At 47.8% G+C, this 25357-nt stretch overlaps 1 protein-coding gene and 1 long non-coding RNA gene across 10 annotated transcripts in view; one reads left to right on the forward strand and one right to left on the reverse strand.

The window, feature by feature from the left end:
* The window catches only part of TRMT12 (tRNA methyltransferase 12 homolog), a 31949-nt gene that overhangs the window by 6514 nt on the left and 78 nt on the right, over nt 1-25357 (reverse strand). The window contains exons 1-3 of one of the 5 annotated variants that reach the window (XM_053273895.1): nt 4597-4907; nt 3557-3647; nt 1655-1823 (exon numbers count right to left, since the gene is read on the reverse strand). In XM_053273895.1, coding sequence (XP_053129870.1) covers nt 1655-1823; nt 3557-3647; nt 4597-4669 — 333 coding nt within the window. In that variant the 5' untranslated portion in view covers nt 4670-4907. Of the gene's footprint in view, nt 1-1654; nt 1824-3556; nt 3648-3898; nt 3945-4013; nt 4908-25357 lie in introns of those variants that run through there. The other 4 variants (XM_053273899.1, XM_053273897.1, XM_053273896.1 and 1 more) reach the window with 4 other exon arrangements.
* On the forward strand, nt 4657-24503 carry LOC128335502 (uncharacterized). 5 transcript variants are annotated; one of them, XR_008311638.1, is made up of 11 exons: nt 4657-8322; nt 8542-9636; nt 10278-11372; nt 12014-12566; nt 13206-14300; nt 14940-16576; nt 16799-19624; nt 19846-21156; nt 21585-22082; nt 22453-23675; nt 23878-24503. It is a non-coding gene; the product is annotated as an uncharacterized LOC128335502 (long non-coding RNA). The 5 variants fall into 5 exon arrangements; XR_008311639.1 differs by having other exon boundaries at nt 23881-24503; XR_008311640.1 differs by having other exon boundaries at nt 22453-23412; nt 23592-24503.

Here is a 25357-nt window from a genome sequence, read left to right on the forward strand (position 1 = left end):
AGCAGGGAGAGTATTCCAAAGCTTTGGGACAGCAGCAGAGAAGGCCCGTCCCCGAGTAGCCACCAGACGAGCTGCTGGCAAGTGTAGACGGACCTGTCCTGATGATCTCAATGGGCGCTGGGGTTCTTGACGAAGACGACGTTCTCTTAAACACCCAGGGCCCATGCCATTTAGGGCTTTATAGGTTATAACCAACACCTTGTATTTTGCCCAGAAATATATTGGCAGCTAATATAGCTCTTTCAATACAGAAGTAACATGGTCTCTCCGAGATGACCCGGAGACCAACCTGACTGCCGCATTCTGAACTAACTGTAGTTTCCAGACTACATACAAGGGCAGCCCCACATAAAGCACTTTGCAGTAATCCAGTCTGGAGGTTCCCAGCATATGTAACACTGTTCTGAGGTCATTTATCTCAAGAAACGGATGCAGCTGGCGTATCAGCCAAAGCTGATAGAAGGCACTGCTGGCTACTGCCTCAACTTGGGACAGCAGAGAGAGGTTTGGATCCAGAAGCACCCCCAGACTGCATACCTGTTCCTTCCAGGGAAGTGTGACCCCATCCAGAAGAGCTGGAAGGGGAAACAACGATTAGATTTCCAATTCCCCTTCCTCTGTAATGGCCCGCTGACCTGCCGACATTACTTCTTCTGTTCACCACCACCACCGGAATTGCCGTCCCATAATTAGTGGACACACCCTGTCTCCCCATCTCCAGACAGCCCTAGACACATTAAACGTGTCTCACCTAAGGAATGCTTAAAACAGAAGCCGAAGTGTTATACACCCACCCACCCAACCACCACTACCACACACAAGGTTCCTGTGGCGGGTCTGCCACCACAAGCAGCGTCCCTATATAGGCCCAGAGATGGCCACTCTGGTCAGATGGTATGCAGGGACTGCTGAATCACTCCTGGGCCCCCGATCGTGCACAAACCCCCCGCAGAGCAGCCATAGCCACAGGCTACAGTCCCACAGGTCAAGCAGGGGCTGGCAGGTGCTCTCACCCTCTCCCTCAGGCAGGCACTCAATAGCAGCAGCAACATTTTTAATGTTATATAGCATTTTTAGCATTATACTATAGAATTTTTAGTAGTATTAGCCCATTAAGGAGGACTAGAAGGTAAAGTCATAACGGGATTTAGTGCTGGGTTCTATCAATGTGCCGATGACTCCCAAATCTCTCTCTCCTCCTCATAATTATCAGGAAATGGCATCTTGCCCCGAAATGCCTGCCTGCCTACAGGTAGTAACGGGCTGGATAAAGGATAATAAACTGAGGCTGAATCCAAACGAGAGAGAGATGCTCACAGTAGTGGGGGTTTGTTGTAATCTGGCGAACAGGATAAATCTCCTGGTCTGGATGGGGATACACTTAGGAGCAAACATGTCTACTCCCCTGGTGATCTCACTATTCCAGCTTTCCACCAGGGCATCAATAGAACCAGCAGCAGAGCCAGCACTAAACCCTTCCCCTGGTTCTTGGAGTTCTTTTGTACCCAATAACCTTCTCAGGCAGACCATCCTAATAGGCCCATCACCAACAAACAACACCTGGGAATCCCTGATACAGGGAACACCGACACTCATCGCACATTGTACAAGGTTCGTTTTAATTTGCTCCATCTCAACATGGAGCTGAGCTCACCTGCATCCATGTCAGAGCGCAGGTCCTCCCAGACGTGATGTTCTCTTTCAGCTGCTGCAGGTGCTGCTCCGTAAGACTTTGGCCTAGCACGGGCAATGCCACCGTCCCTTCTGGAAGCTTCTGCATGCGGTAACGGCTGTCCAGAATCCCCTCTCTCTGCAAATATTCCCTGCAAGGGCAACAGGTCTTTGAGGGGCTGGGGAATGCTACCTGTTTTGCCTCCAGGAAACCCACTGCTGCAAGGAAGGAGGAACAGCATCGAGTGCAGGAAAGGCACTGACCAGCATTGGAAGGAGTGATATTGTGCCAAGCCTGTGAGGCAGCAAAGCACTTGGCTTTGACACGAAGGAGGGACTTGCAGCACCTAAGAAATGGCTCCGCTGGGAGCGTACGAAGCTTGTGCAGCTATGAAGTATATAAAGGGGTGCGGTCCTTTCATGAGGCGAGGTGTGCCTGCTGCCTCCGGTGGCAGATTACTGGGGCACCATCAGGGTGGCAAGACGCCCACCCACTGTCATCAGAGCACCAACCCAACCGTTGCATGGAGCTTTGTCTCTCTTCACACTCCTTGAAAAGCTTGCAAGAAGCAGAAGGAGAGGAGAGGAAGTTGCTGGCCAGCATTCCCTAAAACAAGGATTCCCAGACGTTGATGACGACAATAATACTAATACTAATAATGCACTTGTTAGCCACCCCATAACAGCTTGTTCTCTGGGCAACTCACAACACAACTATTAAGAACATTCCACACATAAAATGAGAAAAACAAATTGCAATAGAAAATACAACACCAAACATTTTTAAAACTTTTAAAAAACTTTTTTAAAAAGCCACTAAAAGCCTGAGTGAACCTGAAGCCTGAAGGTCTGTACCTGGCATCTAAAGAAATAGAGTGACACCAGAGTGACACCAAGCCTCACTGTGGAGACCATTCCATAGATGAGGTGCCACCACCAGGGGAGGGGCCCTCACCAAAACAGTATCCCCAAGTGCAGCAGTTTACTTTCCCTCCCAGGCACACAGAAATTAACAAAACCTGCCCCTTTCCCCAGCCAACCTCAGGCAACAAGAAGCGGGTCTGTTCCCAGCTACATTAACTCCAGCCTTTAATATTTATGCAACTACCCTGTTTCTTGGTCACAGGAACTAGTTGTTGCCTAGAGTGAAGATACAGAGAAGCCTCATCAATCTTCCTCCCAAATGAGTTTAATATATTTAATTAATTTGTATGCCACCCACTACTGAAGTCTCTAGGGGGTCTACAGCATAAAACAAACCAAGAATTTAACAGTTAAATCATAAAAGCCGATTAAAATATCCCTTTTCAAAAGAACTTGAAAATCCTCATCTTCCAAGAGGCTGAATCGGTTTTCCCGTTTAACCGATGTTAGCCTCTGCAGTATTACTTTAAATGTTTACTTTTATTAAAAGTAGCATTATTACTTTTAATGTTTCACTGTTGTTATCTTCTATATTTGCACTGATGTTTATTGTATTTTGTCATTTGTTTATAAGACACCTCAGTGTAACAGCAGTGTGTTGGAAAGGCAGGGTATAAGTGTTTTCCATAAATGCGTTAAATTCATTTTTCAAACAGACCTTTCATAAGGAAATCGAATAAATAATAAATAAGAAGAAAAAGAACATAAGAAGAGCCCTGCTGGATCAGGCTGAAGGACGCCCATCTAGTCCAGCCTCCTGATTCACACAGTGTCCCACCAGATGCCGCTGGAAGCCTACTGGCAGGAGTGGAAAGGGGCATATCCTCTCTCCTGCTGCTGTTACTCCCCTGCAACTGGTAGGTACTCATCCTGCCTTTGTTTGAGGCTGGAGGTGGCCTTGTGCTTCTTGCCAGCTTTTCAAGCTTTTCGTTCTGCCAGCGCAGCTATAACCAAATCATACCTCAGTCGTTGAGCGAACTGTGGCTCAGTCACGAGAGCAGAAGCACCACCACAGAATCTGTTCAAATGCTCTGCATCCATTTTACCAGAACCTGCAAAGAGAGAGAGAAGTGAACACAATTTGCCTAAACCAGTTCATATTTAGCTAGCTCTCCAAGGATATTTTCTCATACAACTAATCAGACTTCTAAATCATCCCATTTTCACCCCTCGCTGCTGAAGCATATAACTAAGACACATTTCTCAGCCTGCAGCAAAATCTAGTCTCATTGCATTACCTCCCCCTCCAAAAAAAATCCTCGCTTCGGGGCAAAATCCGGTGCAAAATCCTTGAATGACTCACCAACTTGCATGCAGACACTTAAATTTTTCCATATTCAGCCACTAAAGAAAAATGAAAAGTTTTCCAAGCCAAATAAGAGCCGAGTTAGAAAAGCAAGATCTGTCTTTGCGGCTACCTTTTGTTGGGGAAGGAAAAGGAACACATGTTGTTGCTGCTGCTGCTGCCCGATTAAGGGTGAATTAATATCTTGGATTAGAAGGCACGTTTTCTCCGAGGATAATCGATACCACTTCCAGATCGCATAGCAAGCCAAACAGTGCGAGTCTAGCAATTCAGTCTATGTTTGGCTCGTGTGCCCCTCTCTCCCTCGCACTCATTGGTTGGCCACTATCGCTGGTGTGGCATCCATATAGGGGTTGTGGGCACAAAACAACTTCCTTTGACCGTACTGAGCATGCTCCAATGCTTTTGCGCATGCTCAGTTGCACCGAGGAGAACGCGAAAAATAAGAGGCATTGATGATCCCGCGCAGAGGCAGCAATCCGGGCTGGTGAATGATGCATTCTGCGCAGGCGCAAAACGCGACTTGCGGACCGATTGTCCTTGGATTTATTCTTACCATATTTGTCTTCGTCGAAATGACCACAGCGGCTGAAAAAATCACTATAATTGTGAAAACAATTTAAAACCTAAAAACGGAACAGAAAAAGCAGCGATTTTAACGGTTCCTCCAATAGCGTCCATAAGCACACACTCACATAATAGCTCCGCTTGTACTGCGCACGCGCAAAAGACGTTCGCCAGTTGCCGTAACAACGCGGAGCCACCCATGACACGAAAGGCAGCGGACTACTCTCAAGTCTCTTTATTTTTTGATTTAAAATATTTATAACCCGCTCCTCCAGTGCCATACAGCTCCGGGTGGCTTTCCTTCAGCCTCCGTTCTCTTCCTGAAACGTCGGCCAGGTTCCTCCATTGGCGACAACAGAAAAAAATAAAAGCCGTAGCGAGCATGCGCAGTAGTACGAGTTGAGGCGGGAAAATCTCTCCGGGCTTTTGGCGGCCTTTCCCGGCTGCGCCTCCCGCTGCCCCGCCCCCTCCCTGCTCCTGACTAGAGCCCAGCCCGCTTCTCTGATTGGCTGCCCGGGTCTGGCCGCTTGACAGCTGGCCCCGCCCCCCGCAGCTGAGGCGAAGCGCGCGTCGTTTGAGAGGGAGATTGCAGGCAGCTGCGGGCTGAGGCGAGCGAAGCGCACGAGGAGGAGGAGGAGGAGGAGGAGGAGGGGGCTGCCCCTGGCGCTGCCTGCCTGAGGGGCACGAAGGAAAGGAGAGAGGAGGACAGTCGAAGGCCGCCTCGGCCAGGCTCCCTGGAAGACAAACGCCGGCCCGAGGCCAAGGAAGGAAGGGCTGAGGGGGCTTCAGGCTCCACCGCCACTGGGAAACCTCTGAGGAGAAACTAGAGGCTGGCTAGGGCACTGCAAGGAAGGGCTCCATGCCCAGCCTTGGTCTCTACCTTGCCTAAATTTATATATTGTTTTATAAATTTATATATATAGAGAGAGAGAGAGAGAGTAATTGAATATCTCTGAGGGAAAGCTACCTCCAAGATGCTACAGAGAAGGGCTCTATGCCCAGCCTTGCCCTTGAACTCACAAAAACCAAAAGTCTCTGAGGGAAGGATGTCTCCAAGATGCTACAGAGAAGGGCTCGATGCCCAGCCTTGCCCTTTAACTCACAAAAACCAAAAGTCTCTGAGGGAAGGATGTCTCCAAGATGCTACAGAGAAGGGCTCTATGCCCAGCCTTGCCCTTTAACTCACAAAAACCAAAAGTCTCTGAGGGGAGGATGTCTCCAAGATGCTACAGAGAAGGGCTCTATGCCCAGCCTTGCCCTTGAACTCACAAAAACCAAAAGTCTCTGAGGGAAGGATGTCTCCAAGATGCTACAGAGAAGGGCTCTATGCCCAGCCTTGCCCTTTAGCTCACAAAAACTAAAAGTCTCTGAGGGGAGGATGTCTCCAAGATGCTACAGAGAAGGGCTCGATGCCCAGCCTTGCCCTTTAACTCACAAAAACCAAAAGTCTCTGAGGGAAGGATGTCTCCAAGATGCTACAGAGAAGGGCTCTATGCCCAGCCTTGCCCTTTAACTCACAAAAACCAAAAGTCTCTGAGGGGAGGATGTCTCCAAGATGCTACAGAGAAGGGCTCTATGCCCAGCCTTGCCCTTGAACTCACAAAAACCAAAAGTCTCTGAGGGAAGGATGTCTCCAAGATGCTACAGAGAAGGGCTCTATGCCCAGCCTTGCCCTTGAACTCACAAAAACCAAAAGTCTCTGAGGGGAGGATGTCTCCAAGATACTACAGAGAAGGGCTCTATGCCCAGCCTTGGCCTTAACTCAGCTAAATAGATAAATCTGAGGGAAGGCAGTCTCTAAGACAGCCTTTACCTATGTTGCCTCAGGAAAAAGAGTGAAAGGAGAGAAGATGCTGCTAAGAGAGAAGGGGAGAAGTCATACAAAGAGCACCTTGAACGCACCGTACTGCCAGGATAGGGCTTCTTTTAAGAATCCTTTCTTGGAGAATGGCATGAATAAGGGCTTCAAGCCCACTGCCAAATAACCGTCCCTAGGAAAAACAAAAACTCTAAGTGGAGAATTCATCTCTCTGCTTTGGCTTCATTCTGCCAAGGGGAAAAAAAGGAAATCTCTGCAAATGCTACAGCCGTGCTGACGTGAACAAAAGCCCTGCCATCTCACTGCCCACATTCATAGCATTCTGTCTGCAAAGGGCAAAACGCAACAGATTATCCCCGTCCTCAGAACGCTGGGGCGCCACAGCCTTCTGCATCACGGCAAAAAATCTGTTCATCATTCCAGCGTAATTGCTCTGTGCATGCAAATGCTGTAAATATGCACAGTGTGGGGCAGGACTTCTGAGTGCAACGGCACAGGGGCTGTACCGAAAATATCTGAAGCCAGAGGCTGTAGAACTACAGCCTAGGACATTTTATTGTCCAAAATATGGGGAAACGTGGGGTTATATAACTCAAGGGTGACAGATTTGGACCCTTGAGTTCCAGAAAACTCTTAAGTCAGGTGCTGTAAATGAAAGTATGAGCATTCTTCACTCTCCCAACATCTTTCTAAGGCAGCATGGTCTGCAATTTGTGACTTTCTTGAACGGAATACACTGAATGAATGTGAGAAGCTTCATGCTTCTTTATTCTTTTAGTACTGCATACAGATAGAAAAATCAGGCAATATAAATCTTACAAATAAATAGAATTGGACAGGAAAACCTCTAAGATGGTGCACTGAATGGCATCAGCATTTGTAAGATTATGGCTATCTTGAATAGAACACGTCGTTGGGGTGCTTTCTCCTCCCAAGAGGCCTCTTGCCTAAAGATCTCAAGAAGGAACTAACAGCGTTCCAAGAACAAAGGAAAAGGAGCAACGAAGCACAACAGAAGCCAAACGAGGGGCTGCAGAACTCAAGCCGTGCAAGACTCTCGGAATACAGGGGCTCTCTACAGGAGCCTCAGGCTTCTTGATTCCCCCACCCGTTTGTCAGGCAGCAGCATCTCTAAGATTCTGGCTGTCCTGAATGCAACACGCTTCATGCGTGTCTGAAGCTTCAGGCTTCTTGATTCTCCCACCAGCCCGGTCAGGTAGCATCATCTCTAAGATTCTGGCTGTCTTGAATGCAACACGCTTCATGCGTGTGTGAAGCTTCACGCTTCTTCATTCATTCCACGGAGGGGATGGCCAGCAGTTTCTGTAGGTTTCTAGCAATCTTGAATGGAACAGGCTTCATGCATGCTCCATTCTGCCCCCTGAAGACTGCTTTGGCAAGAAGAAACAGAATTGGCGTGCCTTTCTCCAGGACCTCCAGGCCCTAAACTTGACATCGGGATGCTTTCTCCTCCCAAGAGGCCTCTTGCCTAAAGATCTCAAGAAGGAACTAAGAGTGTTCCAAGAACAAAGGAAAAGGAGCAACGAAGCACAACAGAAGCCAAACCAGGGGCTGCAGAACTCAAGCCGCACAAGACTCTCTGAATACAGGGGCTCTCCACAGAAGCCTCAGGCTTCTTGATTCCCCCACCCGTTTGTCAGGCAGCAGCATCTCTAAGATTCTGGCTGTCCTGATTGAAACACGCTTCATGCGTGTCTGAAGCTTCAGGCTTCTTGATTCTCCCACCAGCCCGGTCAGGTAGCATCATCTCTAAGATTCTGGCTGTCTTGAATGCAACACGCTTCATGCGTGTCTGAAGCTTCACGCTTCTTCATTCATTCCACGGAGGGGATGGCCAGCAGTTTCTGTAGGTTTCTAGCAATCTTGAATGGAACAGGCTTCATGCATGCTCCATTCTGCCCCCTGAAGACTGCTTTGGCAAGAAGAAACAGAATTGGCGCGCCTTTCTCCAGGACCTCCAGGCCCTAAACTTGACATCGGGATGCTTTCTCCTCCCAAGAGGCCTCAGTGGCAAGTAAGTCTCCAGGACAGAGAAAGGAACAACAAAAAGAGAATGAGGTGGAGGGGGGCGCTGCCGGGCGAGGGGGGGATTCCCTAGCTGTGCCATGGCATTCTATGATGTACTTCATCGGGACTAAAGAATGTGGACTAGAAATGTTTGCTCAACATTTATTATTATTGTTATTATTACATTTATATCCCTCACTAGAAAATCTTTCTTCCTTTCCTACAGATCTCCTTCCTACAGGTTTCAGGGAAGAACTCATGGAGTCTCAAGAACGGAAGAAACGGAGCAACGAGGCACGACAGAAGCCAAAACGGGCTGCAGAACTCAAGCCGCACAAGACTCTCTGAATACAGGGGCTCTCCACAGAAGCCTCAGGCTTCTTGATTCTCCCACCCGTTTGTCAGGCAGCAGCATCTCTAAGATTCTGGCTGTCCTGATTGAAACACGCTTCATGCGTGTTTGAAGCTTCAGGCTTCTTGATTCTCCCACCAGCCCGGTCAGGTAGCATCATCTCTAAGATTCTAGCTGTCTTGAATGCAACACGCTTCATGCGTGTTTGAAGCTTCATGCTTCTTCATTCATTCCACGCATAGCTAGGCCAGCAGTTTCTGTAAGTTTCTAGCAATCTTGAATGGAACAGGCTTCATGCATGCTCCATTCTGACCCCTGAAGACTAGTTTGGCAAGAAGAAACAGAATTGGCGCGCCTTTCTCCAGGACCTCCAGGCCCTAAACTTGACATCAGGATGCTTTCTCCTCCCAAGAGGCCTCTTGCCTGAAGATCTCAAGAAGGAACTAAGAGCGTTCCAAGAACGAAGGAAAGGGAGCAACGAAGCACAACAGAAGCCAAACCAGGGGCTGCAAAACTCAAGCCGCGCAAGACTCTCTGAATACAGGGGCTCTCCACAGAAGCCTCAGGCTTCTTGATTCCCCCACCCGTTTGTCAGGCAGCAGCATCTCTAAGATTCTGGCTGTCCTGATTGAAACACGCTTCATGCGTGTCTGAAGCTTCAGGCTTCTTGATTCTCTCTCTAGCTTGGTCAGGTAGCATCATCTCTAAGATTCTGGCTGTCTTGAATGCAGCACACTTCATGCGTGTGTGAAGCTTCACGCTTCTTCATTCATTCCACGGAGGGGATGGCCAGCAGTTTCTGTAGGTTTCTAGCAATCTTGAATGGAACAGGCTTCATGCATGCTCCATTCTGACCCCTGAAGACTGCTTTGGCAAGAAGAAACAGAATTGGCGCGCCTTTCTCCAGGACCCCCAGGACCCAAACTTGACATCGGGACGCTTTCTCCTCCCAAGAGACCTCAGTGGCAAGTAAGTCTCCAGCACAGAGAAAGGAACAACAAAAAGGGAATGAGGTGGAGGGGGGCTACCGGGCGAGGGGGGGATTCCCTGGCTGTGTCATGGCATGCTATGATGATGTACTTCATCGGGACTGAAGAATGTGGACAAGAAATGTTTGCTCCACATCTTATACTATTATTATTGTTGTTATTACATTTCTATCCTGCTCTTCCTGCAAGGAGCCCAGAGCGGTGACTGGCCCAGAGTCACTCAGCTAGTTTCATGGCTGAATGGAGATTTGAACTCGGGTCTCCCCCGTCCTAGTCTAGCACTCTAACCACTACACCACACTGGCTCCTTTACTAGGCATGGATTGTCACAGCTTAATATAAAAATGCAAAAACCGTGAGTGGTCCATTATCCACAAAATCTTATATTTAAGATTTAGCTTTGTATTGAATTGGTGATGTTTTCTTGTGAGCCGACGAAGAGGCAAGTTTGCGGCGGGATGGAAACATGTCAAAGAAAGAATATAATAAATAAAGTGCCCAGAGACCTGAGTTTTCAGCTCTGTGGATATATGCTCAATAAATTAATGAGCAGCCTTCTAATCTTACAAGGTGAAGATGGGATATTTCCCTTACTAGAAAATCTTTCTTCCTTTCCTACAGATCTCCCACCTACAGGTTTCAAGGAAGAACTCACGGCGTCTCAAGAACGGAAGAAACGGAGCAACGAGGCACGACAAAAGCCAAAACGGGCTGCAGAATTCAAGCCGCGCAAGACTCTCTGAATACCGGGGCTCTCCACAGAAGCCTCAGGCTTCTTGATTCTCCCACCCGTTTGTCAGGCAGCAGCATCTCTAAGATTCTGGCTGTCCTGATTGAAACACGCTTCATGCGTGTCTGAAGCTTCAGGCTTCTTGATTCTCCCACCAGCCCGGTCAGGTAGCATCATCTCTAAGATTCTGGCTGTCTTGAATGCAACACGCTTCATGCGTGTGTGAAGCTTCACGCTTCTTCATTCATTCCATTGAGGGGATGGCCAGCAGTTTCTGTAGGTTTCTAGCAATCTTGAATGGAACAGGCTTCATGCATGCTCCATTCTGCCCCCTGAAGACTAGTTTGGCAAGAAGAAACAGAATTGGCGCGCCTTTCTCCAGGACATCCAGGCCCTAAACGTGACATCAGGATGCTTTCTCCTCCCAAGAGGCCTCTTGCCTGAAGATCTCAAGAAGGAACTAAGAGCGTTCCAAGAACGAAGGAAAGGGAGCAACGAAGCACAACAGAAGCCAAACCAGGGGCTGCAAAACTCAAGCCGCGCAAGACTCTCTGAATACAGGGGCTCTCCACAGAAGCCTCAGGCTTCTTGATTCCCCCACCCGTTTGTCAGGCAGCAGCATCTCTAAGATTCTGGCTGTCCTGATTGAAACACGCTTCATGCGTGTCTGAAGCTTCAGGCTTCTTGATTCTCTCTCTAGCTTGGTCAGGTAGCATCATCTCTAAGATTCTGGCTGTCTTGAATGCAGCACGCTTCATGCGTGTGTGAAGCTTCACGCTTCTTCATTCATTCCACGGAGGGGATGGCCAGCAGTTTCTGTAGGTTTCTAGCAATCTTGAATGGAACAGGCTTCATGCATGCTCCATTCTGACCCCTGAAGACTGCTTTGGCAAGAAGAAACAGAATTGGCGCGCCTTTCTCCAGGACCCCCAGGACCCAAACTTGACATCGGGACGCTTTCTCCTCCCAAGAGACCTCAGTGGCAAGTAAGTCTCCAGCACAGAGAAAGGAACAACAAAAAGGGAATGAGGTGGAGGGGGGCTACCGGGCGAGGGGGGGATTCCCTGGCTGTGCCATGGCATTCTATGATGATGTACTTCATCGGGACTGAAGAATGTGGACAAGAAATGTTTGCTCCACATCTTATACTATTATTATTGTTGTTATTACATTTCTATCCTGCTCTTCCTGCAAGGAGCCCAGAGCGGTGACTGGCCCAGAGTCACTCAGCTAGTTTCATGGCTGAATGGAGATTTGAACTCGGGTCTCCCCCGTCCTAGTCTAGCACTCTAACCACTACACCACACTGGCTCCTTTACTAGGCATGGATTGTCACAGCTTAATATAAAAATGCAAAAACCATGAGTGGTCCATTATCCACAAAATCTTATATTTAAGATTTAGCTTTGTATTGAATTGGTGATGTTTTCTTGTGAGCCGACGAAGAGGCAAGTTTGCGGCGGGATGGAAACATGTCAAAGAAAGAATATAATAAATAAAGTGCCCAGAGACCTGAGTTTTCAGCTCTGTGGATATATGCTCAATAAATTAATGAGCAGCCTTCTAATCTTACAAGGTGAAGATGGGATATTTCCCTTACTAGAAAATCTTTCTTCCTTTCCTACAGATCTCCCACCTACAGGTTTCAAGGAAGAACTCACGGCGTCTCAAGAACGGAAGAAACGGAGCAACGAGGCACGACAAAAGCCAAAACGGGCTGCAGAATTCAAGCCGCGCAAGACTCTCTGAATACCGGGGCTCTCCACAGAAGCCTCAGGCTTCTTGATTCTCCCACCCGTTTGTCAGGCAGCAGCATCTCTAAGATTCTGGCTGTCCTGATTGAAACACGCTTCATGCGTGTCTGAAGCTTCAGGCTTCTTGATTCTCTCTCTAGCTTGGTCAGGTAGCATCATCTCTAAGATTCTGGCTGTCTTGAATGCAACACGCTTCATGCGTGTGTGAAGCTTCACGCTTCTTCATTCATTCCACGGAGGGGATGGCCAGCAGTTTCTGTAGGTTTCTAGCAATCTTGAATGGAACAGGCTTCATGCATGCTCCATTCTGACCCCTGAAGACTGCTTTGGCAAGAAGAAACAGAATTGGCGCGCCTTTCTCCAGGACCTCCAGGACCCAAACTTGACATCGGGACGCTTTCTCCTCCCAAGAGACCTCAGTGGCAAGTAAGTCTCCAGCACAGAGAAAGGAACAACAAAAAGAGAATGAGGTGGGGGGGCTGCCGGGCGAGGGGGGGATTCCCTAGCTGTGTCATGGCATTCTATGATGATATACTTCATCGGGACTGAAGAATGTGGACTAGAAATGTTTGCTCAACATCTATTACTATTATTATGGTTGTTATTACATTTCTATCCTGCTCTTCCTGCAAGTATCCCAGAGCGGTGACTGGCCCAGAGTCACTCAGCTAGTTTCATGGCTGAATGGAGATTTGAACTCGGGTCTCCCCCGTCCTAGTCTAGCACTCTAACCACTACACCACACTGGCTCCTTTACTAGGCATGGATTTTCACAGCTTAATATAAAAATGCAAAAACCGTGAGTGGTCCATTATCCACAAAATCTTATATTTAAGATTTAGCTTTGTATTGAATTGGTGATGTTTTCTTGTGAACCGACGAAGAGGCAAGTTTGCGGCGGGATGGAAACATGTCAAAGAAAGAATATAATAAATAAAGTGCCCAGAGACCTGAGTTTTCAGCTCTGTGGATATATGCTCAATAAATTAATGAGCAGCCTTCTAATCTTACAAGGTGAAGATGGGATATTTCCCTTACTAGAAAATCTTTCTTCCTTTCCTACAGATCTCCCACCTACAGGTTTCAAGGAAGAACTCACGGCGTCTCAAGAACGGAAGAAACGGAGCAACGAGGCACGACAGAAGCCAAAACGGGCTGCAGAACTCAAGCCGCACAAGACTCTCTGAATACAGGGGCTCTCCACAGAAGCCTCAGGCTTCTTGATTCTCCCACCCGTTTGTCAGGCAGCAGCATCTCTAAGATTCTGGCTGTCCTGATTGAAACACGCTTCATGCGTGTTTGAAGCTTCAGGCTTCTTGATTCTCCCACCAGCCCGGTCAGGTAGCATCATCTCTAAGATTCTAGCTGTCTTGAATGCAAAACGCTTCATGCGTGTTTGAAGCTTCACGCTTCTTCATTCATTCCACGCATAGCTAGGCCAGCAGTTTCTGTAAGTTTCTAGCAATCTTGAATGGAACAGGCTTCATGCATGCTCCATTCTGACCCAAGAAGACTAGTTTGGCAAGAAGAAACAGAATTGGCGCACCTTTCTCCAGGACCTCCAGGCCCTAAACTTGACATCAGGATGCTTTCTCCTCCCAAGAGGCCTCTTGCCTGAAGATCTCAAGAAGGAACTAACAGCGTTCCAAGAACGAAGGAAAGGGAGCAACGAAGCACAACAGAAGCCAAACCAGGGGCTGCAGAACTCAAGCCGCGCAAGACTCTCTGAATACAGGGGCTCTCCACAGAAGCCTCAGGCTTCTTGATTCCCCCACCCGTTTGTCAGGCAGCAGCATCTCTAAGATTCTGGCTGTCCTGATTGAAACACGCTTCATGCGTGTCTGAAGCTTCAGGCTTCTTGATTCTCTCTCTAGCTTGGTCAGGTAGCATCATCTCTAAGATTCTGGCTGTCTTGAATGCAACACGCTTCATGCGTGTGTGAAGCTTCACGCTTCTTCATTCATTCCACGGAGGGGATGGCCAGCAGTTTCTGTAGGTTTCTAGCAATCTTGAATGGAACAGGCTTCATGCATGCTCCATTCTGACCCCTGAAGACTGCTTTGGCAAGAAGAAACAGAATTGGCGCGCCTTTCTCCAGGACCTCCAGGACCCAAACTTGACATCGGGACGCTTTCTCCTCCCAAGAGACCTCAGTGCCAAGTAAGTCTCCAGCACAGAGAAAGGAACAACAAAAAGGGAATGAGGTGGAGGGGGGCTACCGGGCGAGGGGGGGATTCCCTAGCTGTGCCATGGCATTCTATGATGATGTACTTCATCGGGACTGAAGAATGTGGACAAGAAATGTTTGCTCCACATCTTATACTATTATTATTGTTGTTATTACATTTCTATCCTGCTCTTCCTGCAAGGAGCCCAGAGCGGTGACTGGCCCAGTCACTCAGCTAGTTTCATGGCTGAATGGAGATTTGAACTCGGGTCTCCCCCGTCCTAGTCTAGCACTCTAACCACTACACCACACTGGCTCCTTTACTAGACATGGATTGTCACAGCTTAATATAAAAATGCAAAAACCGTGAGTGGTCCATTATCCACAAAATCTTATATTTAAGATTTAGCTTTGTATTGAATTGGTGATGTTTTCTTGTGAGCCGACGAAGAGGCAAGTTTGCGGCGGGATGGAAACATGTCAAAGAAAGAATATAATAAATAAAGTGCCCAGAGACCTGAGTTTTCAGCTCTGTGGATATATGCTCAATAAATTAATGAGCAGCCTTCTAATCTTACAAGGTGAAGATGGGATATTTCCCTTACTAGAAAATCTTTCTTCCTTTCCTACAGATCTCCCACCTACAGGTTTCAAGGAAGAACTCACGGCATCTCAAGAACGGAAGAAACGGAGCAACGAGGCACGACAAAAGCCAAAACGGGCTGCAGAACTCAAGCCGCGCAAGACTCTCTGAATACCGGGGCTCTCCACAGAAGCCTCAGGCTTCTTGATTCTCCCACCCGTTTGTCAGGCAGCAGCATCTCTAAGATTCTGGCTGTCCTGATTGAAACACGCTTCATGCGTGTCTGAAGCTTCAGGCTTCTTGATTCTCTCTCTAGCTTGGTCAGGTAGCATCATCTCTAAGATTCTGGCTGTCTTGAATGCAACACGCTTCATGCGTGTTTGAAGCTTCACGCTTCTTCATTCATTCCACGGAGGGGATGGCCAGCAGTTTCTGTAGGTTTCTAGCAATCTTGAATGGAACAGGCTTCATGCATGCTCCATTCTGCCCCCTGAAGACTGCTTTGTCAAGAAGAAACAGAATTGGCGCGCCTTTCTCCAGGACCTCCAGGACCCAAACTTGACATCGGGACGCTTTCGCCTCCCAAGAGGCCTCTTGCCTAAAGATCTCAAGAAGGAACTAACAGCGTTCCAAGAACGAAGGAAAGGGAGCAACGAAGCACAACAGAAGTCAAACCAGGGGCTGCAAAACTCAAGCCGCGCAAGACTCTCTGAATACAGGGGCTCTCCACAGAAGCCTCAGGCTTCTTGATTCCCCCACCCGTTTGTCAGGCAGCAGCATCTCTAAGATTCTGGCTGACCTGAATGCAACACGCTTCATGCGTGTCTGAAGCTTCAGGCTTCTTGATTCTCCCACCAGCCCGGTCAGGTAGCATCATCTCTAAGATTCTGGCTGTCTTGAATGCAACACGCTTCATGCGTGTCTGAAGCTTCACGCTTCTTCATTCATTCCACGGAGGGGATGGCCAGCAGTTTCTGTAGGTTTCTAGCAATCTTGAATGGAACAGGCTTCATGCATGCTCCATTCTGCCCCCTGAAGACTGCTTTGGCAAGAAGAAACAGAATTGGCGCGCCTTTCTCCAGGACCTCCAGGACCCAAACTTGACATCGGGACGCTTTCGCCTCCCAAGAGGCCTCTTGCCTAAAGATCTCAAGAAGGAACTAACAGCGTTCCAAGAACGAAGGAAAGGGAGCAACGAAGCACAACAAAAGTCAAACCAGGGGCTGCAAAACTCAAGCCGCGCAAGACTCTCTGAATACAGGGGCTCTCCACAGAAGCCTCAGGCTTCTTGATTCCCCCACCCGTTTGTCAGGCAGCAGCATCTCTAAGATTCTGGCTGTCCTGATTGAAACACACTTCATGCGTGTCTGAAGCTTCAGGCTTCTTGATTCTCCCACCAGCCCGGTCAGGTAGCATCATCTCTAAGATTCTGGCTGTCTTGAATGCAACACACTTCATGCGTGTGTGAAGCTTCACGCTTCTTCATTCATTCCATTGAGGGGATGGCCAGCAGTTTCTGTAAGTTTCTAGCAATCTTGAATGGAACAGGCTTCATGCATGCTCCATTCTGCCCCCTGAAGACTGCTTTGGCAAGAAGAAATAGAATTGGCGCGCCTTTCTCCAGGACCTCCAGGCCCTGAACTTGACATCGGGATGCTTTCTCCTCCCAAGAGGCCTCAGTGGCAAGTAAGTCTCCAGGACAGAGAAAGGAACAACAAAAAGAGAATGAAGTGGAGGGGGGCGCTGCCGGGCGAGGGGGGGATTCCCTGGCTGTGTCATGGCATGCTATGATGATGTACTTCATCGGGACTAAAGAATGTGGACTAGAAATGTTTGCTCAACATTTATTATTATTGTTATTATTACATTTATATCCCTCACTAGAAAATCTTTCTTCCTTTCCTACAGATCTCCTTCCTACAGGTTTCAGGGAAGAACTCATGGAGTCTCAAGAACGGAAGAAACGGAGCAACGAGGCACGAAAGAAGCCAAAACGGGCTGCAGAACTCAAGCCGCACAAGACTCTCTGAATACAGGGGCTCTCCACAGAAGCCTCAGGCTTCTTGATTCCCCCACCCGTTTGTCAGGCAGCAGCATCTCTAAGATTCTGGCTCTCCGGATTGAAACACGCTTCATGCGTGTCTGAAGCTTCAGGCTTCTTGATTCTCCCACCAGCCCGGTCAGGTAGCATCATCTCTAAGATTCTGGCTGTCTTGAATGCAACACGCTTCATGCGTGTTTGAAGCTTCACGCTTCTTCATTCATTCCACGCATAGCTAGGCCAGCAGTTTCTGTAAGTTTCTAGCAATCTTGAATGGAACAGGCTTCATGCATGCTCCATTCTGACCCAAGAAGACTAGTTTGGCAAGAAGAAACAGAATTGGCGCACCTTTCTGCAGGACCTCCAGGCCCTAAACTTGACATCAGGATGCTTTCTCCTCCCAAGAGGCCTCTTGCCTGAAGATCTCAAGAAGGAACTAAGAGCGTTCCAAGAACGAAGGAAAGGGAGCAACGAAGCACAACAGAAGCCAAACCAGGGGCTGCAAAACTCAAGCCGCGCAAGACTCTCTGAATACAGGGGCTCTCCACAGAAGCCTCAGGCTTCTTGATTCCCCCACCCGTTTGTCAGGCAGCAGCATCTCTAAGATTCTGGCTGTCCTGATTGAAACACGCTTCATGCGTGTCTGAAGCTTCAGGCTTCTTGATTCTCTCTCTAGCTTGGTCAGGTAGCATCATCTCTAAGATTCTGGCTGTCTTGAATGCAACACGCTTCATGCGTGTGTGAAGCTTCACGCTTCTTCATTCATTCCACGGAGGGGATGGCCAGCAGTTTCTGTAGGTTTCTAGCAATCTTGAATGGAACAGGCTTCATGCATGCTCCATTCTGACCCCTGAAGACTGCTTTGGCAAGAAGAAACAGAATTGGCGCGCCTTTCTCCACGACCTCCAGGACCCAAACTTGACATCGGGACGCTTTCTCCTCCCAAGAGGCCTCTGTGGCAAGTAAGTCTCCAGCACCGAGAAAGGAACAACAAAAAGGGAATGATGTGGAGGGGGGCTACCGGGCGAGGGGGGGATTCCCTAGCTGTGCCATGGCATTCTATGATGATGTACTTCATCGGGACTGAAGAATGTGGACAAGAAATGTTTGCTCCACATCTTATACTATTATTATTGTTGTTATTACATTTCTATCCTGCTCTTCCTGCAAGGAGCCCAGAGCGGTGACTGGCCCAGAGTCACTCAGCTAGTTTCATGGCTGAATGGGGATTTGAACTCGGGTCTCCCCGGTCCTAGTCTAGCACTCTAACCACTACACCACACTGGCTCCTTTACTAGGCATGGATTGTCACAGCTTAATATAAAAATGCAAAAACCGTGAGTGGTCCATTATCCACAAAATCTTATATTTAAGATTTAGCTTTGTATTGAATTGGTGATGTTTTCTTGTGAGCCGACGGAGAGGCAAGTTTGTGGCGGGATGGAAACATGTCAAAGACAGAATATAAAGTGCCCAGAGACCTGAGTTTTCAGCTCTATGGATATATGCTCAATAAATTAATGAGCAGCCTTCTAATCTTACAAGGTGAAGATGGGATATTTCCCTTACTAGAAAATCTTTCTTCCTTTCCTACAGATCTCCTTCCTTCAAGTTTCAGGGAAGAACTCACGGCGTCTCAAGAACGGAAGAAACGGAGCAACGAGGCACGACAAAAGCCAAACCAGGGGCTGCAGAACTCAAGCCGCGCAAGACTCTCTGAATACCGGGGCTCTCCACAGAAGCCTCAGGCTTCTTGATTCTCCCACCCGTTTGTCAGGCAGCAGCATCTCTAAGATTCTGGCTGTCCTGATTGAAACACGCTTCATGCGTGTCTGAAGCTTCAGGCTTCTTGATTCTCCCACCAGCCCGGTCAGGTAGCATCATCTCTAAGATTCTGGCTGTCTTGAATGCAACACGCTTCATGCGTGTCTGAAGCTTCACGCTTCTTCATTCATTCCACGGAGGGGATGGCCAGCAGTTTCTGTAGGTTTCTAGCAATCTTGAATGGAACAGGCTTCATGCATGCTCCATTCTGCCCCCTGAAGACTGCTTTGGCAAGAAGAAACAGAATTGGCGCGCCTTTCTCCAGGACCTCCAGGCCCTAAACTTGACATCAGGATGCTTTCTCCTCCCAAGAGGCCTCTTGCCTGAAGATCTCAAGAAGGAACTAACAGCGTTCCAAGAACGAAGGAAAGGGAGCAACGAAGCACAACAGAAGCCAAACCAGGGGCTGCAGAACTCAAGCCGCGCAAGACTCTCTGAATACAGGGGCTCTCCACAGAAGCCTCAGGCTTCTTGATTCCCCCACCCGTTTGTCAGGCAGCAGCATCTCTAAGATTCTGGCTGTCCTGATTGAAACACGCTTCATGCGTGTCTGAAGCTTCAGGCTTCTTGATTCTCCCACCAGCCCGGTCAGGTAGCATCATCTCTAAGATTCTGGCTGTCTTGAATGCAACACACTTCATGCGTGTGTGAAGCTTCACGCTTCTTCATTCATTCCACGGAGGGGATGGCCAGCAGTTTCTGTAGGTTTCTAGCAATCTTGAATGGAACAGGCTTCATGCATGCTCCATTCTGCCCCCTGAAGACTGCTTTGGCAAGAAGAAACAGAATTGGCGCGCCTTTCTCCAGGACCTCCAGGCCCTAAACTTGACATTGGGATGCTTTCTCCTCCCAAGGGGCCTCAGTGGCAAGTAAGTCTCCAGGACAGAGAAAGGAACAACAAAAAGAGAATGAGGTGGAGGGGGGCGCTGCCGGGCGAGGGGGGGGGATTCCCTAACTGTGCCATGGCATTCTATGATGTACTTCATCGGGACTAAAGAATGTGGACTAGAAATGTTTGCTCAACATTTATTATTATTGTTATTATTACATTTATATCCCTCACTAGAAAATCTTTCTTCCTTTCCTACAGATCTCCTTCCTACAGGTTTCAGGGAAGAACTCACGGCGTCTCAAGAACGGAAGAAACGGAGCAACGAGGCACGACAGAAGCCAAAACGGGCTGCAGAACTCAAGCCGCACAAGACTCTCTGAATACAGGGGCTCTCCACAGAAGCCTCAGGCTTCTTGATTCTCCCACCCGTTTGTCAGGCAGCAGCATCTCTAAGATTCTGGCTGTCCTGATTGAAACACGCTTCATGCGTGTTTGAAGCTTCAGGCTTCTTGATTCTCCCACCAGCCCGGTCAGGTAGCATCATCTCTAAGATTCTAGCTGTCTTGAATGCAACACGCTTCATGCGTGTGTGAAGCTTCACGCTTCTTCATCCATTCCACGCATAGCTAGGCCAGCAGTTTCTGTAAGTTTCTAGCAATCTTGAATGGAACAGGCTTCATGCATGCTCCATTCTGACCCAAGAAGACTAGTTTGGCAAGAAGAAACAGAATTGGCGCGCCTTTCTCCAGGACCTCCAGGCCCTAAACTTGACATCAGGATGCTTTCTCCTCCCAAGAGGCCTCTTGCCTGAAGATCTCAAGAAGGAACTAACAGCGTTCCAAGAACGAAGGAAAGGGAGCAACGAAGCACAACAGAAGTCAAACCAGGGGCTGCAGAACTCAAGCCGCGCAAGACTCTCTGAATACAGGGGCTCTCTACAGGAGCCTCAGGCTTCTTGATTCCCCCACCCGTTTGTCAGGCAGCAGCATCTCTAAGATTCTGGCTGTCCTGATTGAAACACGCTTCATGCGTGTCTGAAGCTTCAGGCTTCTTGATTCTCCCACCAGCCCGGTCAGGTAGCATCATCTCTAAGATTCTGGCTGTCTTGAATGCAACACGCTTCATGCGTGTCTGAAGCTTCACGCTTCTTCATTCATTCCACGGAGGGGATGGCCAGCAGTTTCTGTAGGTTTCTAGCAATCTTGAATGGAACAGGCTTCATGCATGCTCCATTCTGACCCCTGAAGACTGCTTTGGCAAGAAGAAACAGAATTGGCGCGCCTTTCTCCAGGACCTCCAGGCTTGAACCATTATGTTGGAATCCTTTTTCTTCCCATTGCTTCAAGGACCTCCATGGCTGCTTGGTGATGTTGAAATATTTCGTTATTACCCTATTATCCAAGATTCTGTCCTTGGCAATGTAGTAATATAAAAAAATTAAATGCAGCACAGTTCAAAATACACGACATAACTTGCTGTTATCCTACGTTTTTCCAGAAAGATTGGGCGCCGGTTATGATACACAAGCCAAGTGGGAAGAGAAAGTATCTCAGGCAAAAATGGAACCAGGTAACTCTATACAAGGGAAGTCCAGCTTCGGCCTGCATAACCCAAAGCCCAGAAATCACTAAATGTTAAGGGTTTGCCATGGAAGCTCCAGGCTTCTGTTTTTCTAAGTTGGTGGCTCTTTTGAATGGAACACGCTTGATGCAGGCTCCTTTCTCTTCTCTCATCAACCTTTTGCAGTAGGGTTGGCATGAAGAAAGAAGAGTTGATGTAAGTTTCCTTGCGACTTTCATGCCTGGGTGGTCACACGGGAATGTTTTCTCTTCTCATGAGGCCTCTCTGGCAGGATAAGGCTCAAAGACAGAGACTGCAGCAAGCTAAAGAGAATGCAAGTCATCCAAAAGAAGGCTCAGGGTGTAGGGAGAATCTAATGTGGAAATGGTGTATTGCCCACACTTGCAAATAAATGCCGTAACGTTGTTTTCCAACAGATTTCACGAAGCAGTCTCGGTAGGCTACAGACATCAAGCCAAGATCAACCAATCTCTTTTGACACAAGGAACAGCTTCAAAGAACTGATGCAAGTATACAACATCTCTACGGTCTTACGAATGGAACACGCTCCACGCATATTGCATTCTATCCTTTCAGAAAGCTCAGTGAAACCAGGCTGCTCCGTAACTCAAGGCTCCGGGCTTGAGCTCCTTTGGTCTCTCAAAACTGTGAATCCAGGAGCTGTAAAACTGATGCTTCATGTGTCCCGACAGCTTTGTGAACCATCAGGATCTCTAAGATGGCGGCTGGCTTGAAAGAAAGGAACAAGCTTGACGTGTCTTTCATCCTATCCTCCCAAGAGCCTTTTGCAGCATGCACGGCAGGAAGGAACAGAGTTCGCACACCTTTCCCAATCATCTCCATTCCTGACTGATAGTTTTGGTTCAAAGACAGCTGAAAAGATGGCGTGCCTGAAAGACAGAGGCTGGACCCAGGTAAAGTGGAAAGTCTGAGGGTGTAACAAACAAAACCTAGGTGTTCCTATGCCTTCTGCGATGAGGTGCCTCATCAGGACCGAAGAATATATATAAGATTTATATATAGTCAGTGGCCGGCAAACAGACTAACTTCCTGAATAGTAGCACTGATGAGATACTCTAAAGGACGAACCAGGTTTCCTTTGGGTAATTCATGTCATCCAATCTTTATTACATTTTGAGATTTGCAAGGTGATTAAAATGAAAGCAGTATTAACATGACCCAAGAAATCTAAGGTTTAATCCTTGGCAACCTTCTCGTATTCTAATATGATGTGGTATTTCCTGTTCTTCAAAATAAATGACATGACACGTTCTTTTCCAACAGATCTCAAGAAAGAATGAAAGGAGGCAATGACACAGAAGCCGTGTCAAGCAGATCTCTGAGAGCCCTTTGGGGTCTAAGAGCAGGCTCCTTTCTCCTTCTCCTTCTCCTCTTATTATGTGAATCACTTTGAGAATCCTTTGTTGGAAAGTGGCATATAAATATTTGTAGTAGTAATAATAATAATAATAATAATAATAATAATAATAATAATTTTGCTATCAGTTTAGGCCTCTTTTCCAGATAAGTATCTAAGACACTGGCTGCAACCAGAGGCTTCATGTGTGAGTTGCTTATTTTCTTGATCTTCAGAGAGCCCTAGGAGGTAAGTTACGTTGGAATATGCTTTGTTAACTTCAACTGTTTATGCCTAATAAAGAAAGAAATATACAAATTTATTCAAAATATCTCTGTCCTACCCATTCAACCCACTGTCACTACTAAATGCAACTCTGTTCTACTAAATGGAAAAGGGGAAAGAAGGAAAAACACTACTAAATGCAATTTTAAAAAATCACTACTGAATTTAAAAAGCAAACAAACTCCAACCTCACTACTAAATGCAAAAACAGAAAACACAGAACCCACTACTCAATGCAATTAAAAACAAAACCTAAACAAGAACAGATTAAATAGACATAACCGCCGGGATTAAAAACGGATTAAAACGGGAAACCCAATTACTAGCACCGTTCAAAAGCTGCTTCAAGGGGAGCTCTCAAACTCTTCTAAAAAAAAATCGAATCCAGTGTGGAAACTGAAACACAATATCTCCTGCACAGAGGTGTGGGCAGTCGCTTGTATCTAACTTAACTATGTATTTGTTGTTTGCCCAGGCAATGCTTGTTATATATTTGATTATTGGGGGGGGCCCTGCCCACCAGAAATTACAGTATATGAAACTGAGTTCCTAGGAAAAGTGGATTTTTTCTTTGGGCAAATTTCCTGAGATGGCTGCTTTGCGTGAGTATCTTTTCAGTGAATCTGAAAAAAACCTATTTGTAATGTTTGGAACTAACACTAACACTTAACACTTGCTCACTGAAGGATATTTTGTGATATTTTGCATTTTGTTGCATAAATCAGTTCCAAAGAGAGAGTATTGTGTCTCTGGATTTATTTATTTTTTTAATCCCGGGCAGGTTGATCTAAATGGACTGTGATGTGGATTTGGGATGAATCTCTCAACAAATCAGAAGTGTGTAAAAATGGCCTATGTCAAAGAGGTATGTCTCACCCCTTTTTAGATTCCTCCCCAACCCCGATGTCCTCCCCCCCGCAGCAGGTAGCTTTTATATGGACTGCCATGTAGACTGTGGGTGTTCCCATCTTCGAGGATATTGCGAGAAATCAGAGGTGTAGAACAATGGCTGATGTCAAAGAGGTTCATGTTCATGTTGATCTTTTTCAGATGTTCTTTTTCCCCAGCAGGTGAACGAATATGCATTGCCATGTAGACTGGGAATGAATTTAGATTGCGTGTGAATACCTTACCTAGGTGCACATTCCCATAAATCAGAAGGCTTAAAAACGCCTGTCAATGATATGTATTGAGCTCTAGTTCGATGTTTTTATTTGCTTGTAAGGATGTTGGATGTACAAGTTCGAGGTGACTGTGTAATCTAGTTGCTTCAGCTGCTTTTCCTCTCAAAAGAGACTTGTGTGGGCATACTGAAATTTGTTCTTACCGTAATATCTTAGGGACGTAGGAGCTGAAGTCCTACGGTCAGGGTGAAGTGCTGGTAACCTCTCCCCTGCAGTTTCAGGAACAAATATGAACACTTACTGTAACACGGATCAGGGTGGAAAGACGAAGACTGAGGAACTGATTCACGGTGGAAGGAGCTGCTGCCTTCCCGACCGATGCTTGCTGCGTCCATCTCATGCCTTATTACCTTGAAATTGTTCTCTGTGTATTTTCTGTATGTGAGCAACCTGCACTGATGATTCTGTGAAATGTTTTTGTAGAACCCGGGTTCTTTTCTGTAATGCAATTTAAAGGTCTGAAACAAATGCTTGCACTATAGTAAAAGAATGTTGTGGTGTGGCGGCTACTCCTGATCCATCCCTATGGTTTTGAATCGCAGCTCTCTGTGTGGATGCAAACCACGAAGGCCCTTTTCCCTGGAATCCTGTGGCAAATCCTAAATACAGGTCTCTTGCGCTTCCCCAAAGAAAGCAACACATCACTAATTTGCACCAAAAGGGGGCAAAATACCTCCAAGGCCAATTTCCACCCCTGAAACAGGGACCCCTACCTGCCCCCCCGCCCCCGCTAGTCCTGCTCTGCAGGGTTAGGGTTCGGGTTTGAAAAGAAAAGCCGTTTAGCAGGCCCATTTGTGCAGTTCAAGAATTTAAGTCTCGCCGAAGCTGGACGGTGTTAGAAGATACAAAAAGAGAAGGCGCCGCAGATCCGGATAAAGTGTGCCCACCTCTCCTTCCCCGCTAAGAACGCACCCCACAGCTGCTCCCCCCCCACCCCCGCCCCGCGAGTCTTCAGCAAAGAGGGTCAGAATTCGGAGGCTCTTCCTCCCGTGCAGGCGTTCAGACGGCGCCATCCTCATGGCACGTGGCCCTCGATGAGGAGGACGGGTGTGCTGCAGGCGACACACACCGTGGCTGGAGGGGGAGCTTTGGCCTCTCCTCTCAGACGGGTCCCGGGTGCGGGTCTGAAGCCGGTTTTCCCCACCAGGAGAAGGTTGCAGGCCTGCCCGCCTCTGAGCCCCGCCCCGCCCCGCAGCACAACAGCGCCCTTTGCAGCTCCCTGGGGGGGGGCCGCTTGCTGCTGCTGCTGCTGGGCTAACACGCCGACAGCCGCTCCCACGGGCAGCTTCAGCGCCCGGCTGGTCTCCCGTGCAGCGGCTCCCTCCCTGTAACTCTGGAGCGCCGCACGTGGGGAACTTGCAGT

This window comes from Hemicordylus capensis, chromosome 11 (assembly GCF_027244095.1).
Source record: "Hemicordylus capensis ecotype Gifberg chromosome 11, rHemCap1.1.pri, whole genome shotgun sequence".
In the NCBI taxonomy this organism is placed as follows: Eukaryota; Metazoa; Chordata; class Lepidosauria; order Squamata; family Cordylidae; genus Hemicordylus; species Hemicordylus capensis.